The sequence below is a fragment of the Leopardus geoffroyi genome, chromosome A1 (genome assembly GCF_018350155.1).
Source record: "Leopardus geoffroyi isolate Oge1 chromosome A1, O.geoffroyi_Oge1_pat1.0, whole genome shotgun sequence".
NCBI classification, from domain to species: domain Eukaryota; kingdom Metazoa; phylum Chordata; class Mammalia; order Carnivora; family Felidae; genus Leopardus; species Leopardus geoffroyi.
The window spans coordinates 91495967-91515765 of record NC_059326.1 but is presented as its reverse complement, the minus strand read 5'-3'; the positions used below and the strand labels follow the sequence as shown (position 1 = coordinate 91515765).

At 48.8% G+C, this 19799-nt stretch overlaps 1 protein-coding gene across 10 annotated transcripts in view; it reads right to left on the bottom strand.

Annotated features, from left to right (window-relative positions):
• COL23A1 (collagen type XXIII alpha 1 chain) overlaps positions 1-16692 on the bottom strand; it is a 357789-nt gene extending 341097 nt beyond the window's left edge. For 6 of the 10 annotated variants that reach the window (XM_045485687.1, XM_045485706.1, XM_045485697.1 and 3 more), the window contains exon 1: positions 15855-16353. In XM_045485687.1, the coding sequence (XP_045341643.1) occupies positions 15855-16145 (291 nt within the window). In that variant the 5' untranslated portion in view covers positions 16146-16353. Of the gene's footprint in view, positions 1-15854; positions 16354-16510 lie in introns of those variants that run through there. The other 4 variants (XM_045485643.1, XM_045485653.1, XM_045485726.1 and 1 more) reach the window with 3 other exon arrangements.
• Between the last annotated feature and the right edge of the window lie 3107 nt (positions 16693-19799).

Sequence of the window (19799 nt, the reverse complement as noted above, 5' to 3'; positions counted from 1 at the left end):
TTGACTGAGCCACCCAGGCACCCCTGTAACTATGTTTTTCTATAAATCTAGAATTATTCCAAAACATTTTAAAGGCCACATCATGGATTTCTACTTCTAGGCAAGATACAGGAGCAATGACTATATTTATCCCCCTGCATAAAATAACACCACCAAAAACTCAAAAAAACACCACAACAAATTCTGCAAATAAAATACATGAAACAGAGGTTTTGAGGATACCGATACCGAGCAGGAAAGGAGAGTGATCTCAGACAGAGAACAACTGCTCTTGCTTCCTGCCTGGGGAGAGTTTCCAGGCTGGGCACAGGGAAGGGGGAATCACACATGAAGCCTGGCAGCTATCCAAAGTTGAAGGATGGACCTGGAAGTCCAGGGATGCCAGGCAGTTGGCACTACAGAGCAGAGGACCCGAGAGAACCAGAGATCTGTGAGGCTCTTTGCAGATGTCCGTGGAGCACTGACCAGCATGTGTAGGAGGCAATGACCCATGGCAGGGAGAAGAACCACCCAAAAGGATGCAGGGAACAGTGCTTCAGTCTTACATGGGGCAGGGAAGGGTGCCCATTCCCCCAGCCAAACCGGGAAACCCCTAATTCACACTCATAAATCACTGAGTAGAGCACCAAGGAGGGTCTTTTGCCTCAGAGATAAGGAGTAATCAACCCTAGGCTAAACGTGGCTCTGGTCCCACCTCACATATCCTAAATACAAGACTCAAAGGGTCCAACTGTTTCTGAATAACTGTAACATAACAGAGCTCATGAAAATTTACAGAAATACAAAAATACTCAACCCCCAATGAGGTAAAATTCATAATGTCCAGCATACAATAAGAAATTACCAGCAGGAGGGAACACCTGGGTGGCTCAGTCGGTTTAAGCATCTGACTTCGACTGAGATCTCACAGCTCGTGGGTTTGAGCGCCACATCAGGCTCTGTGCTGACAGCTCAGAGCCTAGAGCCTGCTTCCCATTCTGTGTCTCTGGCTGTCTCTGCCCCTCCCCCGTGCTTGCTCACACGCGGGTGCTCACTCTCTCTCAAAAATAAGTAAGCATTTTTTAAACAAATTTTAGAACAAGAAATTACCAGCAGGAAAATAGGCCCCATAAGGGGCAGAAAAAAATTAGTTAACTGAAACGAACCCAAAACTGACATAGATGTTAGAATTATCCCACAAAGACTATAAAACAAAAATTATAACTATGTGGTACATGTTCAGAGAGTTAAGCAGAGGCATCAAAGAAATCAAAATCTCTAAACTGAAATTCTAGAGTTGAAAACTACCATGTCTGAGGTGAAAAACAGGGCAGGGGGGATTAAGGACAAGATTAGACACTGAAGAAGAGAAGATTAGTGAACCTGAAGACAGCAGGAGAAATTATCCAAAATGGACAGAGAGAAAGAATTTTAAAAAAGAAAGAAAGGAAGAAAAGAAAAGAAAAGAAAAGAAAAGAAAAGAAAAGAAAAGAAAAGAAAAAAAGAAGAGTATTAGTGAACTCTGGGTCTCCTAATGCACACGTAAGTGGAGTCCCCAAATTGGGGGACAGAAAAAGTAGGACAGAAAAAAGTATTTGAAGAAATGATGGCCACAACATTTTTCAAAGTTTGATGAAAACTATAAACCCACAGATCCAAGAATCTCAGTGAAACTCAAGCACGATAAACACAAAGAAAATGACACCAAAGCATATCACATTTGAATTGCTTAAACCAGTGATCACGAAAAATGTCAAAAGCAGCCAGAGGTAAAAGGGCAAATTATGTGGATAAACAGAACTCACATTCTGTTTATGCTGCTAGTGGGAATATAAAATGATACAATGGCTTTCAACAAGAGTTGGGCAGCTTCTTGAAAAGTTAATCTCGTAGGGCGCCTGCGTGGTTCACTCTGTTGAGCGTCCACCTCTCGATTTCAGCTCAGGTCATGGTCTCACAGTTCCTGGGATTGAGCCCCGCCTCAGGGTCTGCACTGAAACCGCAGAGTCTGCTTGATATTCTCTCCCTTCCTCTCTCTCTCTGCCCCTCCCCACCTCAAAATACACAAACTTAAAAAAAAAAGTTAATCCTACACCTATCAGATGATCAACTACTTCATTCCAAGGTACTTACACCCAAGAGACATGAAAGAGCATGTCCATACAAAGACTTGTACACAAATGTTAATAAAGTAGCTTTATTTGTAATAGCTCCAAACGAGGAACAAACCCAAATATCCATTAACAGGTGAGTGGATAAACAAATTATGGTTTATCCATATAATGAAATAGCACTTGGTAATGAAAAAGAATGAAATGATAATACCTGCAAAACTATCAATGAATCTCTCAATAATTATACTGATTGAAGGAAACTAAATACACTCACACACAACCAAAGAGCAAATATTGTATAATTCTATTCATATAAAAATCCAAAAAAAAAAAAAAAAGACTAATCAATAACAACAGAAATCAGCAATACCTGAGTGGCAGGTGGGAAGGGACAGAAGTCAAGGGGGGCAGAGGAAGCTTTGAGGGTGATGGATATGTTCACTACCTTGACTGTAGAGATAGTTTCACATATGCACACATACGTCACAAATTATCAAACTGTAACTTTAAAATATTTGGAGTTCATTGTGTGTCAAATAGACCCCAAAAACAAACTAAACTACAAAACACCTGGGTCCCGGTTCCCACAGTCGTGGCTCCCATGGGATGGTAGAGCAGGGCCCCCGGGGTCAAAGGGCATCACTTCACCCCACTGGGTTGCATGGTCCACCCTGGTCGGTGCCAGGTAAACCCCCAGCAGAGTCAAGTGAAGAGCCAGTGAGAGCACCCAGCCCAACCCAGGCATTTGGCAGGAGCTCAGAAATGTTTTCCTAAGGAACGTGGGGTTTACTCAGTGACTCCCACTGGCACACTGAGTGACCTCCAAACTGCATGGGCACACATTTCCATAGGGGTCACTCCTGAGCCCTGAAACACGTTAGCGTGCTTCGAAAGGTTTAGTCTGTAAGCAAGATGCAATTCTTCAGCGATCTTCATTCGTGCTCCCCTTTATGATTTTTCTTTTCTTTTTTTTTAATGTTTATTGAGAGAGAGAAAGAGAGAGTGAATGGGGAAGTGAAAGAGGGAAACAGAGGATCCGAAGCCAGCTCCGTACTGACAGAAGACAGCCCAATGCAGGGCTTGAACTCTCAAACCATGAGATCATGACCTGAGCCAAAATCAATGCTCAACTGACTGAGCCACCCAGTCATGCCCCCTTGCCCCTCCATTTATGATTTTTCAAAGACCTACATCTCATCCTGTCAGAATCTGCTACGGTTCATCACACGGTTCACCATACTGGGCTGACAGAACAAAATCCCATCAGTGGCCCTGGGTAGAGAGTGGACGGTCTCCACCACAGGTTTTGACAGACTGAGGAGAGTCCTCGGGCTGTCCCTGGGCAGAGCCTCCAAGCCTTCCCACACAATGGCAGGTCTTCTCCAGTGACCCCAGGTCACCGAGCCAGGCCCTGCCACAATCCCCACACTGAGGTCACCTGCTTTCGCTGACCCTGACCTCTTGGCCTTGTCCACAGGGAATGCCTACAGTTTACCCTGGCGTGTCATCTGATTAGACAGTGTCTTGGGCTGCCTTGTGTCTTTCCAGAGTCCATATGTTGAGGTCCTAACCTTAATAGCTCAGAATGTGACTGTATTTGGAGACACAATGTTTAAAGAGGTGATTAAGGGGTGCCTGGTGGCTCAGTCAGTTAAGCTTCCCACTCTTAATTTCGGCTCAGGTTATGATCTCACAATTCACTGACAGTGCAAGAGGCTGCTTGGGATTCTCTCTCCCTCTCTCTCTCTGCCCCTCCTCCACTCATGCTCTCCCTCTCCCTCTCTCTCTCTCAAAATAAACAAACCTTAAAGAGGTGATTAAGTCAAAAGGAGGTCACTAAGGTGGGCCCTAATCCAATGTGACTGACATCCTTAATAGAAGAGGAGATTAGGACACTGACACATAGAGGGGAGACCGTGTGAGGACACAGCAAGGGCACAGCCATCTGTAAGCCAAGGAGAGGCATCGGGGGAAGCCAATTCAGCCAACACCTTGACCTCTGGCTTCCAGACTCCAGAACTGTGAGGAAATAAATCTCCGTGGTTTACACCCCCCTTGACTGGGGTACTTTGTAAAGGCAGCCTGAGCAGACAAAGACAGATGGGGTCTCCCCGAAAGCCCACCCCACCCCACCTGCCGCCTATGGGGATGGATGGGCAAGGAGGCATCTTGGAGCAAGGGGAGGCTCAAAGGACATGGGGCCTGACCGCAGAGCTGAGTGAGGTGCTTTCTCCTCATGGGCCCACAGGCCACAGGAGGCATTGAGGGTTGATGGGGAGAGAACCGAACTCCACTGAGAATATCTAGGAAGCGGACAAGAAGAATGAGGAGTGGCCAGGCCTGCCCGAGGCACAGAGGGACAGGACCCAGAGAGACAAAGCATTTCCAGAAGGGCCAGGTGCTAAAGGAAGGGGACAGAAGAAAGCCCATGAAGAAATGATCACAGGACCAGCCAGCTGGGTAGAGGCATCTTCTTCCAGCTTGTTCCCTGGAAGCCAGGCATAGGTGTGAGCCTCACGACAGGCACAAGGAGGAGGAGGAACCATCCCCAGGAAGGGCCCTGGCACTGGATGTTAATGAACAGTCCTGGCAGCCACCCACCATCAGGATAAGCAAGGCAGGGTGTGGGTAGGGGGTGACGTGACTTCTCACTCATTGTCGTAGGAAGTGAGTATCATGTCATCCTCAGGGAAAGAGTGAAGCAGACACTGTCCCCCTTTTCCTTTTATAAAAATTTTTTTAAGTTTACTTATTTTTGAGAAAGAGAGAAAGAGAGAGAGCACAAACGTGCGAGCCGGCGAGGGGCAGAGAGAGAGGAAGACAGAGGATCTGACATGGGCTCTGTGCTGACAGCAGTGAACCCCATGCAGGGCTTGAACTCACAAACCGTGAAATCATGAAGTCATGAGATCATGAGATCTGAGACCAAGTCAGACACTTACCTACTAAGCTATCCAGACACCCCTGTCACCCTTTTTCCAGAGGAGGAAGTGGAGGTTTGGAAAAGCCAACTCATTGGTCTCCAAGGCACTGCAGTCAGTTGATTTTATTTTTTAATTTTTTTACATGTTTTTATTTATTTTTGAGAGAGAGAGACAGAGTGTGAGCTGGGGAGGAGCAGAGAGAGAGGGAGACACAGAATCAGAAGCAGGTTCCAGGCTCTGAGCTGTCAGCACAAAGCCTGATGTGGGACTCGAACTTGTGAACCATGAGATCATGACCTGGGCCAAAGTCAGATGCTCAACTGACTGAGCCACCCAGGTGTCCCAACTGCAGCCAGTTTACAGGCATCTCCAGATTCAGACCCAGATCTCACAACTCTGGAGCCCACGGCTTGAGCTGTGAGGGTCCAGTTAAAGGGGCTTTCAGGAGGACCTGAGTGGGACAACCTCTGTGGTGCATATGTGCACACGCACACCCACGTGTATGCACACATAAGCGTTCACATACACACGCATGCATGTGTGCACAGACATGTATGCACGCAAAGGCAGGCACTCACGTGTGTGCACACTCACACGCGTGCACCCTTGCTTTCATGTGCATGTGTACACCCTTGTGCCCTCCAGCCCTCACAGTGGCTTGCCCTCATAGTCCACATACTCCAGCCCAATTGACAGGTGAACTTGCCCTTCGCTGGACTAAGCTACACCACGCGGCTGAAAAGGAGATGCCATGGATGGCCATCGCCATCCCACAGAAAGGACCGTGAAATGAATGGACAGACTGCGCATTTTAGGTGATGGTCCTACTGGGAGGCCCGAAGCAGAGGAGGTTTTATTTAAACTGTCCTCTAAAACCCCCAGAAATCACTATAATTGTTTTATGACTTGTTTCACAACTCAAAGTTGGAGGCACAGTCAGTTTTAGAAGCTGAAATTACCCATTTGAAAGCACTTCCCTTCCTTCCCGATTTTGTGGCTACATCAAAAAAAAAAAAAAAAAAAACCTAAAGATTTTCTCATTTACCAATGTGACTTAAAGCAGATGTGTGTGGGGCCTCTAATCCATCAGGTTAATCACGAGCATTTGGGGGTGTTCGTGCCATATTGCACAACCACATGAACAGACTTATTATTTAAAACGAATTTATTAGGTGTTTGGGGCCCTTCTGCAATGAAAAATCCATACACTAATTTTCGTGAATAATTACGTTTTGATTTTGGTCATCAAATGGGAAATTTTTTTGTTTAAATGAAAAAATCTCATTCTGCTTAAATGAGAAACTGGAAGGAGAAAAAAAGTGGGAATTATGAAGCCAATTCAGTCCTTGCTTTCCTTCAGGAACGAAGTCATTTCCCATCATTGACTGAGAGACTGATGTAAGTTTTTCACTTCTGTCTGGCCTCCCTCGGATGGTGGGATCTCAGTGTTAATTAAAAGGACCATAGGACCTCCTCTTCAATTAGCAAACAGACATACACACTCCTAGATTCAGCCACAGAAAGCCTTCTAATAAGAACAGCCAGTTTTAGGATGTATATGACGTCTGGAACACTTTGGATTATATCAGCTCATTTAATCCCCACGGAAACCTTGTGAGGCAAATATTATAATCCCCTGTTTAATAGACGGGCAAACAGAGGTTTAGAAAACCAGTCATTTACCTGAAAGTAACACAGCTGGGAAATGGCAGAGGGGGGATACAACCCGGGTCTACCTAAAGTGAAAGTCTTCCCCCCCACCCTACAAATAGGTCATGTATGGAGGATGTCTACACTGGCAGAAAAAGTTGCTACTGAACCAAACTCAATTAGTGCTGCCACAGAGTTTGCCATGAGGCTGCAGAAAGGACCCAGGACTTGGGTTCAGACAAACGCTGCCACCTGAGGCCAGTCGCTACCCCTTCTGGAAGGGGTGAAGTGCTCCCCTGACAGGGGGGTGGGGACTGAGATGGGGCTGTTAACAAATGTTGTAAGGGCGGGGCTCCTGGGTGGCTCAGTCGTTAAGCATCTGACTCTTGACCTTAGCTCAGGTCACGATGTCACGGTTGTGCGTGGAGCCCTGCATCTGGCTCTGTGGTGACATGTGGGGCCTGCTGGGGATTCTCTCTCTCTCTCCCTCTCTCTCTGCCCCTCCCTTGCTCTCAAGCTCTTTCTCTCTCTCAAAATAAATTAATTAATTTAAAAAAAAAGAAAAACCGTGAAGACGTACATGTGAACACTTCTGCCCAGGCTACTCACAAGAGAAGCACTCGGTCATTTCCCCTATAGCCTCTAGGAGCACCCTGACGGGTCTTTCTTTAAAACTACATCTGCAAACCTATTTTTTTCTCCCAATGATTCGTGCTTAGTCCTGAAATATGTTTCCGGACATGCTGAAGGGATGTTTTCTGAGTGCCTGTGTCAACAATTAAAGATTAATCCTGATCCTCCACATGGAGAAAATCGAACGGGGAAGGAGCTGAAGGTCGTGTGTGGCCTCCAGACAGCACTCCCCAAACCGAATTACATTTGTTCACAGAATTAGAAAGAACTCATGCAGACTGAACGCAGTACCTGGCTCGGCTAAATGCTGCTCAAGAAAGGGGTCTGCACCAAACCAAAAAAATGAGCCTAATTATCAGATGAAATCTTCAGTTTTCAAAATTGCCCTTTGCTTTCAACAACAACAAATCCAACTGAAAATTTAAAAATTCAACGAGGGGCGCCCAGGTGGCTCACTCAATCAAGTGTCCAGCTCTTGATCTCAGCTCAGGTGTTGATCTCAGGGTGCTGAGTTCAAGCCCCGAATTCGGCTCTCTGCTAGGCATGAAGCCCATTTAAAACAAACAAAAAAAATGTTTCTTTCAACCAAACGATAGATTGAATCCACTTTGCCCATCATAAAACTTGAAACATGACTTCACAAGGGTACAGGTTTGGAATACCACAGGAGGATAAATGTGGATTGCCTGGACAAATTTGGATAATCTAAAATCAAAACAAAAAGCAAAGCCCTAAAGATGTTCTTCCTTAGGCAGTTACTTACACCCTAAAGAATAACACAAGTAAGAAACTTGCCCCATGAAACCACTGACTACACTGTATTCTGTGCCAACAAAAAGTGGGGGAGGCCTCAATTCTCTGTGTTGATAGAAAGATGCAGATTCTGGGGCGCCGGGGGGGATCAGTGTGTTGAGCGGGGGACTCTCCATTTCAGCTCAGGTCATCATCTCATGGTTCATGTGACAGAGCCCTACGTTAGGCTGCGCGCTCAGCATGCAGCCTGCTTGAGATTCTGTCTCCCTCTGCCCCTCTTCCCCACTCATACTCTCTCTCCAAAATGAAAACAAAGGGGTGCCTGGATGGCTCAGTCAGTTGGGCGTCCGACTTTGACTCAGGTCGTGATCTCACGGTTGGTGAGTTCGAGCCCCACATCAGGCTCTGTGCTGACAGCTCAGAGCCTGGAGCCTGCTTCGGTTTCTTTGTCTCCCTCTCTCTCTGCCCCTTCCCCACTTGTGCTCTCTTTCTCTCAAAAATAAACATTAAAATGAAAAAATATCTATATTAAAAAAAAGAAGTATGCAGATTCCATTGACAGGATCAGATGCAGTTATGAAACATGACCATAACGATTGTGCAGCACCTAGAAAAATGTTTTTGAAGTTTTTGTTTGTTTTTTGGGAGACAGAGACAGCAAGGGTGGCGGAGGGGCAGAGAGAGAGAGAGAGAGAGAGAGAGAGAGAGAATCCCAAGCAGCCTCTGCACTGTCAGCACTAGAGCCCAACATAGGGCTCAAACCCATGAAACCAGGAGATCATGACGGGAACCGAAACCAAGAGTCGGATGCTTAACGGACGGAGCCACCCCAGGGGCCCACCTGGAAAAATGTTGATACAAGACTGAAATATACACAAGCAACGTACAAATGGGACACACTCTATGGTTAACATTGGGTAGGTGTAAATCCGTCCCAGGATAAGGATTATGCAAAAAGTTAAACAGTTCTTGTTTTAAGGTGGTGGGATTATCAATAACATTAATCATGTTAAATCAACATATTCTTTGGTTATTTTATTTATTTATTTTTTAAGAAAAGGAGGAAAAGGAAGGATAGCCAAGCTGGCAAGCTGTTTCCCTACACTGGGTATAACATCCTATATAAGGAAGTGGCCACAATTCAGCAGCCATGGGAGTTGGAGAGCCAAGGGGCAAAGACAAAAAGGTCTACACCTGCCCTGCAAAGAGCAGGTTTGAAAGAACTCTATTTCCCAGCAACACCTATCAATGACTCATGGTGGGAGTTAGAATTAATCAGGGAGAAGGGAGAAATGTGTAGAAAGCTGGTGAAGGAGAAAGCTACTCTGAAGGTATAGGATTATATCAAAGCCCTGTGCGGCCCTGGAGGTGACAGACAGGGGATGGGGTGCCCAGAGTTCACCCCCTATCTGGTGTTGAAACCTAATCCCCAATGTGATGGTATTAGGAAGTGGGGCCTTTGGGACATGATTAGGACTTAGTGCCCTTATTAAAGGGACCTCAGGGCGCCTGGGTGGCGCAGTCGGTTAAGCGTCCGACTTCAGCCAGGTCACGATTTCGCGGTCCGTGAGTTTGAGCCCCGCGTCGGGCTCTGGGCTGATGGCTCAGAGCCTGGAGCCTGTTTCCGATTCTGTGTCTCCCTCTCTCTCTGCCCCTCCCCCGTTCATGCTCTGTCTCTCTCTGTCCCAAAAATAAATAAACGTTGAAAAAAAAATTTTTTTTAAAGGGACCTCAGGGGTGTCTGGGTAGCTCAGTCAGTTGAGCATCCAACTCTTGATCTCAGCTCAGGTCATGATCTCATGGATTTGTGAGTTCAAGCCCGGTGTCAGGCTCTGTGCTTACAGCACAGAGCCTGCTTGGGATTCTCTCTCTCCTCCTTTTCCTCTGCCCCTACCCACTCCCCCTCTCTCTCAATAAATAAATAAATAAACGTTAAAAAAAAAAAAAGAGAGAGAGAGAGAGAACTCAGAGAGCTCCCTTTGTCCCTTCTGCTGTGTGAAGACACAGTGAAGACAGCCACCTGTGAACGAGGAAACAAGGGCCCCCACCAGACACTGGATCTTCCAGGGCCTTGGTCTTGCACTTCCAGCCTCCAGAACTGTGAGAAAGAAATGTTTGTTTTTAAGCCACTCAGTATTTTGTTATGTCAGCTGGAACAGTCTGAGACAGTGGCCTTCTGACTCCTCATCCAGAGCCTTTCCTCTCCCAAACTGAGGCCCGCAAAGCCACCATGGCACACGGTGCCAGGCAAGGCTGTGGCAACCTCCTGGCTGATAAATTCCCTTTTTAACTTAAGCCAGTCGGAGGCAGGGTCGTGTCACACTGCCATGTGAAGGGGCAAGAATCCAAAGACATGTAGAAAGGCTGGATGAGGATGATGCTTGGTGAGGGTAAAAGGGCCATCCTGCCCTGGGGACCACGGTTTTAATGGCACACACTCTGGAAGGGAATTTGGGGGCCACAGTGACATATGGCTGCTGAGAAAAGCCAAGGAGACCCATGGCAGTGGGGTAAGGGAGGACAAAGAGGAGAGCTGTTGGGGCACATCTAATGGATACAGGGCTCCATACACAATTTGGGGTGTACTGATCTCCCTGTCCTCGGAACAACCTCTTCCATCTACTGCATGGTGACAGAGGTATCCTCTCCCCTGTGTAAGCTGTGGTGCAGGAAAAGTTGGGAAGCAGAGACTGAAAATGCCTTCCCAGCATGGAGGCCACCCCAGCCAGTCACTCTGGGGTCAAAATGGCATCCACCGAAGGGTTAAAGACCATAAGCGCCAAAGAATGGGGTTGTGCCAGAGAGAATTCATGAACACACCAACCTTGACTTTGACTGTGGCTGGAGGCAGAGCTGGAGACTGAGGGAAACTGAAATTTTGTGGCTGTGGAGTGTTCCCAAAGGAGGTATGGTTATGAAAACTGGTAGGCCAGTGGAGGACCGTTGCCCCCCACCGAAACCCTCCTCTGGGGTAACATTCTACAGCACCCACCTGACACGGTTGGTTGCTCCCCAAAACATTCCCTGTCTTCCTTCCTAACAAAACCACAATTCTCTAATAGTGGCAATGTGCCCAGCCTGTGCCCGGGGAGAAATCAAGATTGGCTGAAGCTGAGGTGCCTGGGAGGCTCAGTCGTTTAAGTGTCTGACTCTTGATTTCGGCTCAGATCATGATCTCATTCATGAGTTCGAGCCCCACATCAGGTTCTGGGCTGATGGTGCTGAGCCTGCTTGGGATTGTTTCTCTCTGCCCCTGCCAACAGGCTCTCTCAAATAAACTTAAAAAAAAAAAAAAAAAAAAAAAAGATTGGCCACTCCTGTGGCAACCCCATTACCCTTGCCAGTGAAAGGATGATGGCAGTCATGGGCCTTGGCTCTGGTTGGTGGCCACACTGGAAGTCTTCTGAGAGGTACTGGGAGCTTCCCTGCTCTGACTCAAACAAAAGAGAAAGCCTACTGAGAAGATGACTCTTTTTCCTGCTCCCTTCTCTTCTACCTTGGTTACTCTTGTGTGAAGACATATGGTTGGAGCTGCAGCAGCCATCTTGACACCATGAGGAAAAGCCAAGACAATGAATGGCAAACACTGACCTGGCCCCCACTGGTGGCCAAGTCATCGACTAACTCGGGAACTAACTTCTGGGCATCTCTGGTTATGCAAGGTAATCCAATGACCGAGTTTTTTAAGCGACCACCCTCAAATATTCTGTTACCATCAAGAAGCACACTTACAGACTAACACTTTCCTCTCTATTATTTGCTTGTCAATACAGAGGTTGTTGTGACCCTTAGAAACGAGGGAGCTGAGGGGCGCCTAGGTGGCTCAGTCGGTTAAGTGTCCGACTTGGGCGCAGGTCATGATCTCGTGGTTCATGAGTTCAAGCCCCGCATCGGACTCTGCTGACAGCTCAGAGCCTGAAACCTGCTTTGGATTCTGTCTCCCTCTCTCTCTCTTAAAACTAAACATTAAAAAAAAGTTTAAAAAAGAAAAGAGGGAGTGGCCACCCAGGAAGATGCAGAGGTTAGAGGACACAGCTAGTAAAATGGCACGACTGAAACTCTTCTCTGCCTGCTGGTATCATTCAGTTTACAGATTGCCCAACTTCAGGAGCTGTGCCGCAAATCTTCAAAACCAGAACGTTGAGGTCCGATTCAAACATTTCCAAAATATGTTTGCGAAAGAAATGCCCCCGACGGTTGGCTCGCTCTAAGCACGTTGCTGTTTTATAAAGTTCTCCCAAATTGTTCCCCCACCTCCACCAGAAAGAAAAAGAATGAATAGAGAAAGTGAGCCTGCCAGGAAGTCACTGGAAAGAAATTTTTGAGTTTGAGAGCCAGGAAATGTCAAGGAAACAAACGTAGCTATGATGGACTCTTCATCTCCTGTTGTGCTAGGGGATTCAAAAACTGGATCTTTATTCAAGTGTGCCCCACAGAGCGGTCCCGACAAAGTGACAGGCTGGCGCAGTGGCCGAAAAAGCTACATGTGATTCTGGGTTTTACGGTAATTTAACCAATACGTATAGTCGTTGATGGTAGGAAAGGAAATTGAATTTTACCCAGAGTCTCTGGGTTTTTCTTGTTTTCAAACTGATTGGTCTGGAAAATGGAGGACCGGGAGCCAACAATAAATCCATTGTAAGCTGGAAATGGTCTCCTCTGAATACAACTAAATATTTCTTTAATCCTTCCATTAAATTTGTTACTGTAGTATGAAAGCTATTTTATTTACTCTAAAATTCAGGCTGTTGTAATGCTGTAATTATAGGTGTAACCAATGGGGGGTTGGTGACTTAGACAGCCCATTTAAGGCACATTTAATAGCATAATATCAGATGCTTGTTTTCCATTGAATATCTTTGGGTCATAATTAAGATACTATCGTTAATGACTTTTATGTTCTGAAAACCATTTCTTTCATTTTGTACCATGGGAAGGCTCTTTAATAATCCCATGTTAACATGAATATTCCCTTTTTTGCAGCTTCTGTATCTACATTATCAGGCACATCAGCCAGTCCCAACAAAGTTATGTCACAGCTCTGTTCCCAAGGGAACAAAGACATCGGGTCGCATATTAACAGTGGCTTTTGTTGGCTTATTTTTAAATATTTTTCCCTGACATTAAAGTTGTGTGTGGTTGGCAAGGATTTCTCTTCCTCAGTTTGGATGTGGTTTCTGCCTCCGAAACTCTGAAAACAAGCTTGTTGATAAAGGACGAGCTGCAGGCACCCTCGCATACATACCGACTTCAGCACAGGCTTCACTGAAAACAAACCAGAACCAAAAACCACGTTCAAGTCCAAACGCTCTTTCCTTAAGAGATTTGCAGTTCGATATTTCTTTGTCCTTCATACCTAACGGTTCCAAAAAGTATCTTCACATCTACTTATTCATTTATGTTTATTTTTGAGAGAGAGATAGAGCGTGAGTAGGGGGAGGGGCAGAGAGAGAGGGAGACACAGAATCCGAAGCAGGCTCCAGGCTCTGAGCTGTCAGCACAGAGCCCGACACGGGACTCGAACCCACGGACCGTGAGATCATGACCTGAGCTGAAGTCCGACGCTTAACCGACTGAGCCACCCAGGTGCCCCCACATCTATTTAAAGCCAATTACCAACTCTTCATTATGTGCCTCCCTCATCTCAGCGAGGGGGTGTAGGTGTTGCCCACCAGGCTGTGGACATTTCCCAGCTGGTGACATTTGTGAAAAGAATGGCTTTTGGCAGGAACAGATGGATATCCTAGGAAAGAGATGCCCTCCCACAGGGGACCCCCAAACAGCCAGAAGCCCAACTCCAAGTGCATTCATGCCACGGCATCTCTGACAGTCCACCAGCCAGTCTGTGCTCCAAGCACATGCACTTTAACTCAAACCTAACCAAACCAAGCATACGTTCACATACATCCTGTGCTAACGCCAGCCTGCTGAACGGTATGGCCAACTTCAAGTGCAAATCCCAGGATGTGAAATATTCCCTTTGCCTTCCTAAATCAAGAGCAGAGAGACTGAGAGAGACAGAGACCAAGAGAGATAAAGTTCTGCCCAGTAACTACTAGCCCAAGCACTACAGTCCCACCCAGGTAAAATCGGTGCCACTGGAGGGAGCAGGATGAAGCCACTGCCTTCTGTCCCCTCAGGTCCTTAATCCTCAGAGTTTAGGATTTGCGAATCCACACTTTTCAGCTGGGGTTGCTTTGTCAGGACATCTGCCCTGTCCCCATTGCCATTAACATGGACACAAATTTATAAGCTGCTTGTACCAGGACTTCTGATTTACTCAATCAGGCCTCCCAGTTTATTTTTCCTAAGAGGGGCCTCCTAGGGGAGAGAACAGCTCCGGTTACTGCACTTACAGATAGAAATTTTACTGGCCCTCCATCAATCAAGTCAACACCCCGGTCTCTAGGGATTTGCCAAAAGATAATGGGCTGTAATTACGAAACCTTCACCACCAGTTGCCAGTTCCGAAGTTTGCGGGCACGTTCAAGGCAATAATAGGAAATCAATTCATGAAGCAGCAGTTCTGCCCAAAACCATGCTGGAGGAGACGGAAGGCTGGCTTCAATGGAAGGGGCTTAAGAAACAGGTAGGGTGGACTAGAAGGTGTGGTCCAGCCTTCTCCCATTCCCCAAAAGATTCCGAATGAACTCCTCAAAGGACACGCAGCTCAATGCATTAATGAAGATCACAGCCAGCACGGTCTAGGGGGAATTGGTAGCAGCAGGCCTGGCCTCCCTCTCCCCTACCTTGAAACACTGGGGATTTTCAGGATACAGTGAAGGATGCCCCTCTGGGCACTAGACTTGGGATCCACCTCTCCCAGGGAGGAAGAGGGTGGCTCAGGCCACGGAGGTGAGCTCATCCGGGGGACCCCTGGCCAGCCCACCTGCCTGTCTTCAGTTCTACCAGGGTCGGGCACTGGTGCACAGAACGTGGAGATTTTGATGCACACGACGGATGAGGGTGTTGAGGCCACAGCAGCAACCTTCATAGAAGTGTCGCAGAGTCTCATTCGACACTTCCAACAAGGGCAAGGAAACTCAGGATGTAGCTGCATTCCCCAGGTGGCATCGCTTAAAAGCAGAAACCGGGTGTTTAATTCCCCTCATCCTACCAAGCCGAGGCGGCTGTCGCCTCAGGTTTCCGGGGCACTGAGTACGCATTTAAGAGCCCCAGAACACAGCATCTCCAGAATGGAGCTGCTCGGAAACAAACCTTTCTGGGAGAAGGTGTACAGGGAAGGTCCGGCTGACCGGAACCCTCCAAGGGCCCTGGCCCTCGGGTCCGTCTAAGGCTTCCCTCCACCGGGGCCGCCACTTCTCCGAGTACAGCAGCATCGGGACAGTGGCCGCCACCGGAGACGAGTCACCCACCAGGCACTTCCCACACGAGCCTGGTCATTAGCCCGGCACAGAAGAGGAGCCAGGCGCTCACCTCCGGCGGGAAGCGACGGGTCTGAGCGCACACCCCCGTGGACACTCGCCCCCCCCCCCCCAGGTCTGTCACGATTTCTAAGCCCGTGGTCTTTCCTCTCTCTCCCTTCGCACTACTCGCTCCCGAAACAGCCCTTCTGGCTCGCGTTTCCTGCGGCCGCTGCGCCCTGCAACGTGACCCTGCGGCCGGAGCGGAGGCGGCAGGACCCCCTCGGGGACCGGCACCCCCAGCCAGACGCGCAGGCCGCCGGGAGGGACTCACGCGCGCAGGGCAGGCGACCGCTCCTCGGGGAGAGACGGCCGCGGTGCCCGCGCCCCGGGCGCACAGACGCTCCCCTGCCGCACGCGCGCCCCGCGCCCCTCACCTCGTGCAGCAGGCGCTCCAGGTGCGGCTCGGCCCAGGCGGCCAGGTCGCCCGGCGGCCCCCCGCGCCGCAGCAGATCCCGCTCCTCCTCCAGCGCCGCCACCCGGCCCTGCAGCGCGGCCGCCTGGGCGCCCAGCAGCAGGCAGGCGGCCGCCGAGCCAACAGAGAGCAGCAGGCACAGCGCGCTCACCGCCCAGGCCCCGGCCGTCGTCGCGGGGTGCCCCCCGCCGCCGCAGCCGCCCGCCGGGCCGCCCTTACGCGCGTCGCCGCCGGCGCGCTGGCCCGGGCTCATGGCGCGCTCGTCGCGCGTGGGTCTCCGAGGGGGCGGTGCGCAGCCGCGGGTGCGGGCCCGCGCGCGGGGAGCAGGCGGGAGAGTCCGAGGCACGAGGTCGGCCGCGCGCGGGGCTCGGCCTCGGGGCAGCAGCGGCTCGCGGCGCACGCCCCCCACTCCGCCGCCAGCTCCTCCACAGCGGCCACTTTGGGCAGTTTCCTCTATGCAAATAGATCCTACCAGAAAAGGAGCCGGGACCCACCCAGGGGAGGAGCGGCCCGGCCGGCCCCGCGCGCCGAGGGGCGGGGGAGGGAAGGGAGCTGGCTCTTCCGAGCCCCCCGCGCGCGCCCGGCGGACCCCCGGCGCAGCGCGCACCTCCACCTCACCTGTCCCGGGCGCCCAGCTGCAACCCCACTGCCGCGCGCGCACCTCCGCGACTCCCCAGCCCGAGGTCCCTTGCGGTCCCCAGAGGTCTGCGGTGCGTCCGGAGACTCAGAGCGCCTTCCGCAGCCCACCTCTGGCCCGAGCATCGTTCGTGCCTGGGGGCAATGCCGCTAAAACTTGTGAATTAACCTTTCTGACACTTTTTTAAAAGTTCAGAACTTCAAACCCCGTGGAACTTTGTGAATCGGTCCTGGATGGTGCCTTAGCGCCGCTCCGTGGCCGAAAACGACCACTGCGCAATCACACTGAGAGACGCAATCAAGGTTGCGCTTTCGCCCAGCAGAAACATACCTCTCAGATCTTAGTGCTCTCACCATTTATTAGGTGCTAGGTGTGTGGTGCTGGTGGCAGAAATTGTAAGACCTTGTTCCTGACCTAGAGAGGGTGTTAATTTGAGAAAATTGATCAATGGAGAAGATGGGGAAAGAACTCCAACTTTTGTGCCGGCGACGGCTTCATTCTGTAGCGGAAGCACAATTTGGCCAAAAATAAGCCAGTATGCACTACACTCAGCCTATACTACGATTCTGCTGCAAATTTAGATCACAGGGTTAAGGTAGGAAAGCCTGAATGAGAATAAAAAGGCCCTCTCAGTCTTTTCAAGAAAGAGAAGAAAGGCTGGAAGTTAGGTCCATTTGCCACTTGGTCGCGAATTCCTACCAGGTGTATTCATGTCTTAAAATGGGTCTCACCATGTCGCTTCCACTAATGCCTGTAATATTAAAATAAACAAGCAAAACTGCTGGCTTGGATCTTTGTAATTTGGGCAACTCCACAACCAATTTGGGGGGGTGGGAGGGAAAGACCTGTTAGATCTTCCCTCTTGCTCCCTGGGTATCTGTGGATGATTAATTTCTGCGGATACATTACTTATCTCTGATAACTGTTGAGAGCCTCCACCTGACATGTTCCTCCTTACTCTCTGAATTCAGAGGGAAAAGCCACCTCTGAGATTGGAATAAAACAGAAGTGATTGGCATCTTACCCCTGCAACTTCATAGCTGTGACCTTAGGTAAATTGGGATTATGGTTAGCTGATTATCCTAGAGGTAGGTCCTGGTACTATGCTAAAATGCAGCGCATGCCCCGCAAATCCTCCGAAAAGTGCTTGCTAAGCAAACTAGATCGTCGGCTTGAAAGAGGTCAAACCATATTAGAAGTTAGCACCTCAATATTATTACAGACACATAGCTTAATTGCCCATCACCTATGCTGATGTCACTGTGTGTCCGATGTTTATAGCAGCATTATCTACAATAGCCCAGTTATGGAAGCAGCTGGAGTGTCCATCCACTGATGAAAAGATAAGGAAGATCACACACACACACACACACACACACACACGTGGGAATATTCACCATAAAAAAAAAGAATGAAATCTTGTCATTTGCAATGATGTGGGTAGAGCTAGAGAGTGCTATGCTAAGGGAAATAAGTCAGTCAGAGGAAAACAAATACCATATGATTTCATTCATATGTGGAATTTAAGAAACAAAACAAACCATAATGTGGGGAGGGGGAAAGAGAGAGAGAGAGAGAGAAATCAAGAAACAGATTCTTAACTACAGAGAGCAAACCGATGGTTATCAGAGGGGAGGTGGCTGGAGGATGGGTGAAATAGGTGACAAGGACTAAGGAGGGCACCTGTGATGAGCACCCGGTGTTGTATGGAAGGGTTGAATCACTTAATTGAACACCTGAAACTAGTATAACACTGTATAACATATAGGACATATATAACATAACACTGTATGTTAATTAACTGGAATTTAAATAAAAACTTTTTTTAAAAAAGCCAAGCTCATTTGTCCTTTAGGACTTTGCCCTTGTCTACTACCTCCCTATCTGGAATGTTCTGTTCTCATATCTTTTTTTGTTTTAAGTTCATTGATTGAGACAGAGAGAGAGACAGAGAGAGAGAGAGAGAGAGAGAGAGAGAGAGAGAGAATCCCAAGCAGGCTCTGCACTGTCAGGGTTCGAACCTACAAACTGTGAGATTATGACCTGAGCCCAAATCAAGAGTCCAACACTTAACTGACTGAGCCACCCAGGTGCCCCTGCTCTCAGATCTTTGAACAGTAAGCCCTTCCTTCAGGTCAAAGTCCCCAGGTCCTCAAACCTCACTGCCCCTGAGAGACCTTCCCAGGCTGCCCAACCTAGGGTGTCTGCACCCGCTGCCCCTCCCAAAGGATTACTCAGGGGATCAGGCCATTTATCACTGTTTGAAGTTACCTTTTCATTAGAAAGACAAAGTTACCCCTTTGTCTTGCTCACCACTGTTTTCTCAAAAAAACAGGACAGGATCTGACACATGGTTGATGCTCAATAAATATTTGCCAAATCAAGTAAGGAAAGGTGAAAATAGGTTTACTGCCTGCGGCTCACTTTAATTTTTTTTTTTTTAACGTTTTATTTATTTTTGAGACAGAGAGAGACAGAGCATGAACGGGGGAGGGGCAGAGAGAGAGGGAGACACAGAATCGGAAACAGGCTCCAGGCTCTGAGCCAGCAGCCCAGAGCCTGACGCGGGGCTCGAACTCACGGACCGCGAGATCGTGACCTGGCTGAAGTCGGACGCTTAACCGACTGCGCCACCCAGGCGCCCCACGGCTCACTTTAAAAGTCCAGGAAGAGGAGCGCCTGGGTGGCTCAGTTGGTTAGGCGTCCAACCTCGGCTCAGGTCATGATCTCGTTGGTTCGTGAGTTTGAGCCCCGCATGGGGCTCTCACCCCTCGGCACAGAGCCCACTTCACTTCGTGTCCTCTGTCTCCCTCTCTCTCCGCCCCTCCTCTGCTCATTCTCTCTCTTTCTCTCTCAAAATAAAATAAGCTTTAAAAAATGGAGGGGGGGGGCACCTCGGTGGCTCAGTCGGTTGAAAGTCCGACTTTGGCTTAGGTCATGATCTTGTGGTCTATGAGTTCAAGCCCCGCGTTGGGCTCTGTGCTGACAGCTCAGAGCCTGGAGCCTGCTTCAGATTCTGTGTCTCCCTCTCTCTCTGCCCCTCCCCTGCTCATGCTCTGTCTCTCTGTCTGTCTGTCTGTCTCTCTCTCTCTGTCAAAAATAAACATTAAAAAAAATTTTTTTAATTAAAAAAAAAAGTTCTGCATACAAGAAGCTGTGACCTTTGGTCAAGGGACATCACCTCTGCAAAACCATGAGTTGGAAGGTGGGGACTGAGGGGATAGTCTTTCTCTCCTCCTGCTCTCTGCTCTGCTGGGTCTCCTACCTCCC